At 40.1% G+C, this 12092-nt stretch overlaps 1 protein-coding gene across 3 annotated transcripts in view; it reads left to right on the plus strand.

Annotated features, from left to right (window-relative positions):
• Positions 1–12092, plus strand: part of LOC126271919 (glycerophosphocholine phosphodiesterase GPCPD1-like) — a 238424-nt gene that overhangs the window by 171262 nt on the left and 55070 nt on the right. For all 3 annotated transcript variants that reach the window (XM_049974316.1, XM_049974314.1, XM_049974315.1), the window contains 2 exons: positions 1479–1639; positions 2334–2494. In XM_049974316.1, the coding sequence (XP_049830273.1) occupies positions 1479–1639; positions 2334–2494 (322 nt within the window). The remainder of the gene's footprint in view (positions 1–1478; positions 1640–2333; positions 2495–12092) is intronic.

Here is a 12092-nt window from a genome sequence, read left to right on the forward strand (position 1 = left end):
CACATAACGCTCATGAAAACCAAAACAGAGCCTTATTTAACATAATTTTAGTTTTGAAAGATGTGACTCATTTTTCTTGCATTTTGAATGGTTCCAAAACATATGTGAAAGGTCCAAAGACTTCAGGTTTTCAATTTATACAACTTCTGTGCACTCTGTTTTGTACTGAAATTAGCCAGTCAGTGAACTAAAAATGTGTTCCACTGCTTCAGTATCTTCCTTCGATATTGAGTGATGCCTTCCTGTCGAACCAATAGGAACTGGAGCACTTACAGTCTTCAAAACATTGTGAACAGGACGTGAGCACTGATGATGTTGATGCTGTCCTTCAGATGGAAACCTATATGCAGCTACCATGTGGTAGCATAAAGTTCGTTGCAATTTTGTTTAACTCATAACTAGTGTCTATAATCTCTGCAATCCACCAGTCACAGTCATATACACAAACCACAAACATCCCCCTTCTACGTCTTCCAGAGCAAGGGTCTGTAAAGACAGTCCTCCGTTTCCAGGGCAATCACCACATCCTTGAAACAAACAAATCTCTCGCTTTACGTCACAGATTATTAATGACTTCACACGCCCAACCAAGGTGTCACATGTCCAGTAAGTACTTCAAAGTTATCACACAAAGTTCAAACACATAGAGAGACATCTCTAGATGGGTGTGGAACTACCAACTTTCGTTGTAGTGCATAAAATTTTTAATCTTCCAATATGTGAAGTTGTATAGTTGCTCTTATAAATTGCCAAAGTTTCTTTAATGTTGCAAGTCATGTACCTCTTCAGTTTCACAACTTTTTGACCTTCAGCTGTTACAGTTATAGTGTCTTTTTTGTTGGCACTTTGGCAAGAACAGTCCCATTTATCTTCCAGACAAAAAGACTGAACTATGTGAACTTGAGTTGCTTGACTGGCATTTCTGGGGGGGAAAAAACACTGTAAATTACATATGGTCACAGGTTCGAATCCTGCCTCGGGCATGGATGTGTGTGATGTCCTTAGGTTAGTTAGGTTCAGGGGGACTGATGACCTCAGATGTTAAGTCCCATCGTGCTCAGAGCCATTTGAATCATTTGTAAATTATAAAAATATTGAAAAGGTGACAGTAAAAGAACTTTGACAGGCCTGTCTAAACGGAGGATACCATTGTAATCATAAATCAATTATCTTTCAAATAAAAAACTCTAAATATCTGGAACTGTTACAGAGATACAGCATTTTTAAAAAAATCTGAAATCTGCTTCTTTGAAATGGTGTTTGCAGTGTCATCTTTGGAGGCCTGTATCCCCCCCCCCCCCCCTACTTACTCCTGACTTTTAACGTCAACTAAATTCAATAACATCTGGCGCTGTGAAGGTAACCTCCCTGCCTGAAGTGATAAATATTATGCCTATGCCAGTATGTGTGTATCATCAATGTATTGGATAATGAACTGTTTGTGCTATAAAATGTGGCGTGTTATAAATTTGTTACAGGTGCACGTGGTCTGGTGTTGTCGATATACCATTGCAAGCAGTTGAATACCGTTATTTTATATGTGTTGTAATTGAGCCAGATGTGGCAATCTCTCACGAGAAAAGACTAATAATTCGACGCTGGGAGACTCATTGGCAACCTCGCATTATTCCAAAGAATGGTAATTTTTTCTTGTCACGTAGAAGTAAATTCTTATGAGACTTCCTGGCAGATTAAAATTGTGTGCCAGACAGAGACTCGTTCTCGGGACCTTTGCCTTTTATGGGCAGGTGCTCTATCGTCTGAGTGAGGCACTGGTGGAAATAAAGCTGTGAGGTTGGGGCATGAGTCGTACTTGGGTAGCTCAGATGGTAGAGCACTTGCCCGCAAATGGCAAAGGTTCCAAGTTGGAGTTTGTCTGGCACACAGTTTTAATCTGCCGGGAAGTTTTATATCAGTGCACACTCCACTGCAGAGTGGATATTTCACTCTGAAAGTAAAGTCTTAGATTCTAATAAATGTTTTGGAGCTTGTGAAATGAGGTTTTGATAGTTTTTTTACTAGTAATATAACTGATATGGTATTGTCCTCACCAAGGAATGTTTTGATAGTTTGTGGTTTGTGCATTGCATATAACTTAAAGGCAACAGTTTGGAATTGAATTAATACTTCCAACTCTTGTTTGTTTGTTCAGCTAATGGAATTGTTATCTTACCATATTAGCATCTTTATTGTGTGAATTTGCTCATAGTGTATGTTATTTAACAAGGATAATGGAAAATAGTTCAGAGGAGTGTGTTTGTTTTTCCATTTGTTCTACTTCTGGTACTGTTTTCACTTATGAAACCAGTGAATTTGTTCTGATTTTATTTTAGTGACTTCAAATGTTGAGAGACAAGTGGAGGATGAAACTTTTGGTTTCCATGATGATTATTCAATGGTTGATAGAGGTTGGCTGACAAGCGAAACTGTGATTCAGTTTAAAATCTTCAACAGTGCATTACAGTTCTGCAGAAGGAAATATCTAGATAAAAAGGTGCGTTCTTTGCTTACTTTTTGTCATATGTGAGATAATATTGAGTTATTATTCCAAGTATGTAGTGGAAGATCAAGCATTAAGAGGTTTCATTATGTAGATTCTTGTTTTTATTTACATGAAATGAATTTGTAAACTGCATCCCGTGCCCCCCCCCCCCCCTCCCCCCCCCACTCTCTCTCTCTCTCTCTCTCACTCACTCACTCACTCTCTCACACACACACACACACACACACACACACACACACACTCTTTGCATGATATATTGGGATATTTGTTATAGTTTCAATAAACATCACGACTGAGAAGCTTACGGAAGATATCTCCCAGGATTTAACAAAGGTATTTATTTACACTAGTTTATTTAAAAAAATTAGGAAGTTGCTGTTGTGCAACACTCAAGACATTAACTGAATAGAAGAAAGAATTCACTCTGAAAGCAGATATGGTATTTATTAATTTTAAGAAATCTTACAATGCAGTTGATAGTGGATAACTTTGAAATATCCTGGATAAATGTAATATCCATCACATATCCATAGAAACAATTCAGAATGTGTACAGCCAAAATGTGATTGCGGCCACATCTGGATGACAGCTCTTGGAATCGCTCACCAAGCAATTGGACTGGGATGTCGCCTCTGACCACTTCTATTTGATACACAAAATCAGTGGATGAAGACTGAATCTCATCAGCAACACAAAAGCATAAACTTCAAGAAAGTCACAGGAAAAATAAATAGCACCTTCAGACAATCTCTCATTCAGTGGTACACCATACTAAAGCTGTACAACACCATGGCCAAACCTACCCTCTTTTATGGCGGTGGAGTTTTGACACTCCATAGAAATGACAAATGGAATCCCAAGATGTGGTTAATGAGAACAGTTGGCTTCGCACAATGGGACAAGAAAAGATGTGATGAGATCTTTGAGGATCTTGAAGTGAAGCCAAGTCTCAGCACTGTACTGTACTACAGAATACCTTGGGGGGAAAAAAATGCAACACATGAAGACCAACTAAATCCCTTGAAAACTGCCAGCCCAGAGACAGAAGAGTTGTAGGGGGTGGATTGAGGCCATAATGGGCCACTAGACCTATTACTGGATAGAAAGGAAAGATGATTTGCTTATTTTTATGTAAGCCACTGTAAGCATACTTTCATGTGTTTTATAAAAGTGAACTGTCAAATCCAACATGAAAGTATTTGTTCACTAGCAAACAAACTGAAAGGAAAATATGTATGGTACAGAAGTTAATAGGCCTCATGCAACTCACTGTATATCCATCATTTGGTGACCAATTGCTGTGCTATAGAGATAAGTGCTGGCAACTGTACACAAACAATGGGATAAACTTGAACATTTGATACCATGCATTGGCTTTGAGCTGTAACTTCAGTTGGTTAAGATGTGAAATCCGTAAGCATCCCGAGATTAAATATTATCTGTAGTTGTCCCAGTATCTGGAGAAAACTGTGACTGACTTTTACATGAAATGTGAATTATATGTGCAATTTATATTTTAATGAAATTGTAGGTAACTAATTACTATGTTATGTTTTGTAATTGTGTGACGTCCTTTCATCTGTTTCTGTGGTGTACTCCTTTTTTATATTGTATATAACAGGGTTGCCACAGGTTCTGGAAATCAGGGAGTTTTGAACACATCTGGGAAATTTGGAGGAGGGGGGGGGGGGGGAGGGAACACTGGAAAGATCTCATTTTTGTTTAAGTAGATGGAATGATTTGTTTACTGAGGTGTCATCCATCATCACTGGCTGGATGTAGCTGAGCTGCCGACAAGAAGCAGGGAGGCGCGAGCAGTGGTTTCTTTGGCTCTGATTCTCTGGGACTGTAGGCGCTGTGGCAGGGGCCACCTGCCATGTATCCATGAGTTGCATCAGAGTGATTTTGTGCGCGCGCGTGTCCGTGCTTGCGTGAGCGCAGTGGGGGGGGGGGGGGGGGGGGGGGGAATGCAGCGGATTTATGTGGTTTATCCATGAACCCAGGACTGCAGTGCTCCTCAGCAGGCCAGAGACCATGGGCGATGGATTTCAGGAATTGCGACTGTCTCACCGCAATATGTTGTACAGTGCAGCATTTTATAGACATTTTATTTGTTCTAATACATTTTGGCACTTAAGTAAGAGTTCATACCTTTGGAAATATGCATGATAAGAAGAAGAAAATTGTGCCAGTCACTGGCTGTTAGTACGCTAGGTACTCATATATACCTCAAAAGAAAAATCACACAATACCTGTAAAAAAAATAGGTGTAACAAATGGATAATAACCAATAATAATGAACATGTACAACCACCATTTTATTGGCGGTCACCTACAATGTTTCCAGAATGAGATTTTCACTCTGCAGCGGAGTGTGCGCTGATATGAAACTTCCTGGCAGATTAAAAATAGGCCTGGAAGTTTCATATCAGCGCACACTCCGCTGCAGAGTGAAAATCTCATTCTGGAAACATCCCTCAGGCTGTGGCTAAGCCATGTCTCCACAGTATCCTTTCTTTCAGGAGTGATAGTTCTGCATGGTTCGCAGAAGAGCTTCTGTAAAGTTTGGAAGGTAGGAGACGGATACTGGCAGAAGTAGAGCTGTGAGTACCGGGCGTGAGTCGTGCTTCGGTAGCTCAGTTGATAGAGCACTTGCCCACGAAAGGCAAAGGTCCCGAGTTCGAGTCTCGGTCGGGCACACAGTTTTAATCTGCCAGGAAGTTTCACCTACAATGTTGGTTTACACAATTCTTCTCTGTGTTATACGCTTCTGTCAAGAGGCCAACTTTTTTCTGAAATCAGTGAAGGTACTTTAAATCCATCTTGCCACTCCCAAGGAAATGCGTATTTTGGTCATAAAATGTGATTTGTTATTGAAGTAAAATAACATCCATGGTCTTAATGACACAAATACCATTCGGATTGCTTTCTCCATCTAAAAACACTTCATCACAAAAGATGTTAATGTTAGTACTTAATATTTTTATTCACACCAGGAACACCATTTGCTTGCAAGTTTTTTAGATATTTCCTGTTTCCACTATTGTTTATTGTACCACAGCTGCAAAGACAGATTGTCAACTTACATGTTGACTTACCCTTGAGATCTCAACATTTGTCAGGGAAAAATGCTAAAAGTTGTCCAGAAATCAGGGAAACATCAGGAAATTTCACTTGGGGAAACTTGTGGCAACCCTGTAAAATCTGTGGTATACAGTTTTTTTCATTACTTGTTTTGATTTGTAATCTTGATGTATTATTTTTTACAACATGAATCCAAAATTGAATATTCAGTGTTGTGGAATGAGAGGGGGGGATGTGGAATCAGCTGTTAAATTAATGCAAATGCTAGGTGTCATTGGAGAGGATTGTAAATGTAAACTGTGACAATAATATGTGATTGACAAAGGTGTCGTGTCAACGTTCTTCTGATGACTCCATTTAGAGATGTCTCTGGAATAATTAGTGGCGGTCCATCAGGTGGGGTCATGGTTTGAAAGGTCAAGATTCAGTGTTTATGTAATAGTTATGGTGTTGCATGGTGCACTAATTTATTTATCAGTCCTCTGTTAAAAATGCCTTGCACGTAACGGGCGTTTCTTAAAGCACAGTAATTGATTGGTTTCATTCTTAGTGTTTAAATTGATTGGTGAATTGTGTTATTTAATTATCGTTTACCATATTTCTTATGTATTTGAATCTCTCTCTCATTCATGGGAAATTTGGTGTTGGTAAGTTTAATTCTTTGTTTTGATGTTGTTTTTGTAATGAAAGTTTTGGCCTCACTATATTGGTATCGATGTTTTCTTAGGAGCTATACAGGTCAACTGATGTTATCGATGCTGTTTCGTTAGTTTTCACAATTCTTAGCTGTGTGTATTTGTGTTGCCTTTTGGCTTTTTGTAGTGTTACCTGTTTTAGTGTTTTGTTATATGTATCAGTCTTTCAGGTTGAGCTATATGGGTTAACTGATGTTGTCAGTACCAGTTAGTTTATTTGTCCTAATTGTGCTTTTTTTGCTTTGCTGTAACTTCAGTTTGCCGTGGTTCTGTTGTTGCATTTTGTAGATGTTACTTTTGTTGTGATTTTCAGTTATGTATGATTTTTAGTTTATTTGGGACAGAAACAGCAGGCCTCGAGAGTATCATCTCTGTGGGGTTTATAACTTCCTAACTCCAATAGGAGTGGAGATATAGCAGAAGTATATTTTTTCCAGCCCCTGCTATATAGGTTGCCATGCATGACAGCATGATGTGTGGAAACAGTATCGGCCTGCCAACTCAGCCTGCGTCGCAGGGCAGTATACATATTGGGCAAGAAACAGTTTTCACGGCCCTGTTGGGTAGGCTGCCCTGCATGATAGGTGTGTTGTGTTGCAGTAGTATTGGTCTGCTTTGTCTGGATATATGAATGATACATCTTGGGTATCTTGTGTGGCAACTTGGGACTTGATATTATGATATTCAGAGATGATGGGTGGGTGATATTGAATGCTCTGAATTAGCCAAGCAGTATTGAATTTTAAATGGCTGTTAAGCCACTTGGAAATGTTACAGTGGCCATTAGAGATCAGTGTTCCTTCTGTGCATTGTGTTCAAATTTTTTCATGTATCCAGTGTCTTACCTTATGCAAGGTGTTTTTTTTTTTTTTTTTTAATTGTGATACACAATAGGTAGTCATGTAGTTTTATCACCTCCAAAAAATCAAGCTGCAATGATGAAACTTAGTGATACTGTTAGTCATTCTTTTCTCTGCATACACATGCTACAGTGCAACACATTTTTCCCAATAACGGCTTACTTGGCCAAGACTTTTCTTATAAAATCTGAGGTAAGAGGAAGAATTCACTGCGTGCCATGTCAGAATAATATGAGGGGTGAGGCAAAATTTATAACACTTCCTCTTGACAGCCTCCTATAACATCTTCAGGAGATGTTGGTAATATGCTTCACTGATGGTATACTCCTTAAGAGCCTAATCTGTTAGAGCTACACCATGATAGTCCCATAAAACACTCATCATCTTCATCTTGCCCATTTTCCTATGTCTTGGAACTGCAGTGATTCCCACAGCACTCACCCATAGTGAATAGTTTGCTGAAGAAGTCATTTGGATTGGCCTGATACCAGTGCAACATTTTCACTGCTGCCTTAGTTTGACAGGCTTTTTACGTATGTGTGTAAGCAGTCGCGGAACTCGGCAAGCAACCTACCTCATATTAAAAATGTCGTTCAAGATGTTGAAACCCGGTCTGCAACTGGTTTTGACTTTTTCCACTATCATCTTAATTCGGATATCAATCTAGCACGCTGCACTTGCATTTCTTAGGACAGTGGTTCAAATCCACATCTGACCTTCCTGATTTAGGTTTCCCCTGGTTTCTCTAAATTGCTCCAGGCAAGTGCCAGGATGGTTCCTTTGAACAATCGGAGCCTGTGCTCTGTGTATAATGACCTTGTTGCTGATGCGACGTTAAGCCATAATCTTTGTACGTGCCCCTTCTCATGCAGTTTCTGTTTCTTCACAGATAGGTGTTATGCCGCTTTGTTCATCATTTGTGCTTGTTTGAGCACACTGGATGCACCTGTGGCACCTGACCGCTGTGATGCCATACACTTCCACCACTTGAGTGTGGATTATTGCTGGAGTGTTCCACTCCTAATGTAGGAAACAAATTACCACATAAGACACCACTTCATCAATGGTGTGTGTGGTTTTGTTTTGGCTCTTGCAACAATGTGGGATTACAGTGTGTACCTGGACTGCAAACTAGTAAACTATGAATTACGTAACTTCAGTTTTTTGGGGTGATGATTAAAACTTTCTGACTGCCAGTAGGCAATATGCATAAATAAATTGTTTTTTTATATTTTGTACAGTTTTTGTTCATTTGATGCAGTAGTATGTGAAATGGAAAATGTGGCCTTCTTATCTCAAACTGACATTCTAGATCAGAAAATAATACAACCCAATGCTTGTCTTATGGCAGCTTTGATGTTTACTGATTAATTCTGGCCACAAAGTGTGTATTGTATTAAAACTTTGCTGAACTCAATCCATACATTGGATTTAGAGGAAGAAGCCACAAAGTGTAGACTACATGATGAGGAGGATGAAACTGCACAACATACAATTTTCTAATGTAAAGTTCTGGAGGGCAAAAAGACACAGAATATTCAGGTCAGTAGAGCCTGAAGAAATCGTGTCTAATAAGGAAATATTTTTTAGAGGGTATTCTGCTAGTCTTAAGGCTACTGGTTGGTTTTTATTAGAATCACAGGGGTGAAACAGCACAGTAAACTCAGTTTCAGCGTGGGCAACAGTGGGCGAAGACCACTGTTGTTTTTGTCTCCTTGCAGTAATAAAATGAAATCTGAGAAAGAGCCAATTAGATTGCAACAATAATGTGGTTGTTTTTTTTATACATTCAACATAATTATCAGAAGCCTAAGTTTGGAAGCTAAAGAAATTCTAATGTTAAGACAGGACTGTGTGCATGTAAAAGAAATGAAATTTACTCATAAACTCAATTCAGATAGTAGATTTCTGCTTGACAGATGTATGTTCAAAAATTCCATTGAGCAATTTGTGTTAAGTACTGGCTTGTGGATTTTACCCTATTATGAGACGATTATAACATGTAGTAATGACCTATAACATGCACTTCATTCCATAGTCATTATAGGACAAATACACACAAAGCACACTGATAATAGTTCCTTTGATATTCCACACCAGGTTGCTGTCACTAGTCAGTGTCATTAGTCTCTTTGGCAGTCGCTCTCACTGTCAGCAGAGCCTCTCCCCAAGTATGGAGCACTGGATGAAGGGGTAGCTCAAGAGAATCGCTGTTCCGATCATCTTCATTCCCACACACGTGACCAGCCATGCTATGGCTGCTGCAAAGGAGGGTGCGGTTGGACTATTTCTCATTCAACACAGAGAAAGGATACAATGACTTCAATTGTATTGTTGCTTATAGATGGATTTGTTAAGGTGAGGTGGAGGTCAGCTGTAATGAAAATAATCAACTATGAATGTCAACGGTGTGTAGTTAGTGTGGGCGTGGCAAAGCAGAGGTGGTGGTGACATCAGGATCCACAAGATTGGTTGCAGGTCATCGTGATGTACTGGAGGTCCCAATGGCAAGGAAGCCTTCAGGTGAGAGTCATGATGTGATTGTAGCTGTGTCCATATTTCTTGGCTTTTTGTAACTACAAAAGAAATTTCGAATGACAAACCTGTTTCCAACTTGACGTTCCTCATGCCACTACTCAATCATGAGGAAATTGTTGACTATTTTGACCTGGATGTCATCCAGCAGAAAGTGCTGCACTTATAGTTGAAACTCAAGTGTTTTCAGTGTTTGAGCGAGGTGACATGTTATCGGGCTATTAAGGGATTAGACAAAGTGCATCAGTCAGACTAGTTTGTGTGCAATTCGTTTGGGTGATGTCGCATAAGGTCCAAGTTAGTTTTAAGCCATCGACCACCACAGTGGTAGGCTTACCATGAAACAATATGTTGAAAATCTTGGTACCTCATCTGATAACTTTGGAGGCTGGTGTAAGGCGTTTGTAGTGCGGGGAAGATAGTGCCATCCTGGAGCATGACATACTCACAGTCTGCTCATTTGCACCCGTCAAGGTGTTCTCCTGAGCTGTGTGACATGTTGTCCGGCTCGTGTGACAAGAGCGAGGAGTTCTGAAGTCTTTGTCGTGGTACTTGGAGAATGAAGTCTACAGGCAGTGTGAGTGACTCAGTGTAGAGGATATCTGTGAGGGAGGCATGGAGATTGTCTTTGTGGTATGTGTGTGGACCTAATAGCACCAAGGTCTGTCCAGCAACTGCCAAGACAGATGAGGGCAGCTTTAGGCACAAAGACTATTTTGCAGTAACATCATATACCACAGAGAGAGTTCATTAAATGGGACCAATTCAGACTGTCATTCTTGGACAGAGATGGTAGAGATTGGGCAGATGAAACATGATATCCGTGTGTTGACAAATGTTCTTGCTGTCATCTCTGTCATAATGTCCTTGAGGGGAACAGCTTCCTCCCAGCGCATCAGAGAGATGATGATGGACGGAGAGTATTTAACGATAGTCTTCATACTTGAGAAGAGGTCCTACCAGGCCAATATGGAGATGTTGAAGTGGGCCTTTTGGAATACCAGAATTATTGAGTGGCAACTGTGCAGGATGACTCACTTTTCTGTGCTGGCAGGCTGTACACGTACATGTCCAATCTCGGCAGTTCTTTTCGATGTTAGACCGTATGAACCAGACAATGATGAGTTGTGTTGATGGATGTATGCCAGGGTGTAACAGCTTGTGAATTTGGGCAACAACTTTGCTGCTCTAGCAGGCTGTGCACGTATGTGCCCAGTCTCAGCAATTCTTTTCGTCATTAGGCCATACAAATTGCCTGTGACGAGTTGCATCAGCTGATGTGTGCCAAGATGTGACGATTGTGAAGTTGGTCGATTATGATCTTCCTCATCGATGTGGGCACGAAAGGTTCATTTTCATTTTGCAAAACATCCTATGATACTTACGTGGTGGATCCAGGGATAGGACTTCCTTCTATATGTAAGTTGGTTGTAGAGTCCCAAAGGAGCTCCATAATTTGTCAGTCTCGCAGCTTTGACTCTGCTAATTTGTTATTGTCTGCCTGTGGAGAGGGCATTTATTCTCAACAAAGACACTGTCCACTCTGTGGAGATGTCTGACATCAGTTGTGAATTACACTGATAATCTAGGTGACAGAATCATTGAGGGCGGGAATCTTTCAAAGGGTTATGTATCAAGTCCACCTAATGTTTGTGGTCTGTGTAAATGATGACAGGTCTGCCCTCAACATCATCTCTAAACTGACAGACTGCCTCATACACCTCCAACATTTCACATCTGTGGATGGACCACTTGTGCTGAGAATCTATCAGTTTACAATAAAAAATGAAGTAGCTTCTTTTATGCCTACTACTTTTTCCTGCAGAATTGCTCTGAGGGGAAAGTCTCATGTGTCCAGTGCAATTGTTAATGAGCATTAGGTAGTGGGTACTAAAGTCGTGGCATGTGTGACAGTGTTTAATCTTGTCCAAGCTATGTTACATATGTGAGATACACTCCATTTTGTGCTTACTGATCATGTTCTTGCCAGATAAAAATTCTGTGAAAGGTATCTGTATGGCAGCATCGTTAGGGAGGTGTCAGTGATAAAAGTTAATCATGCCAAGAAAATGATTTAGTTTGTGGAACTCTTATGGTCAGTGTAGTTGCTTAATAAAGTCAGTACATTGTGGTGTAGGATGGAATCCAGCAGTGCTGACCAGGTGGTTGAGGAAGACTAATTTGTGCTGACAAAGTTGTCACTTGTCGTCGTCGGCGATAACGCAGTTGTTAGTAAGTACATTGAGAAATGTTTGACATGCAGCTTGTGCTCTTCTCGTGAAGTGGAGAAAATTAGAATGTTGATCAAACTTGCATAGCAGAAAGGCACCTTAAACAGGGTATTATGATATAATTTATGGCCAGGTCTGGGCTGCATTCTTGATGTCATAAGGCATGTACAAAAATTCATATAAA

The sequence above is a fragment of the Schistocerca gregaria genome, chromosome 5, assembly GCF_023897955.1.
Source record: "Schistocerca gregaria isolate iqSchGreg1 chromosome 5, iqSchGreg1.2, whole genome shotgun sequence".
Lineage (NCBI taxonomy): Eukaryota > Metazoa > Arthropoda > Insecta > Orthoptera > Acrididae > Schistocerca > Schistocerca gregaria.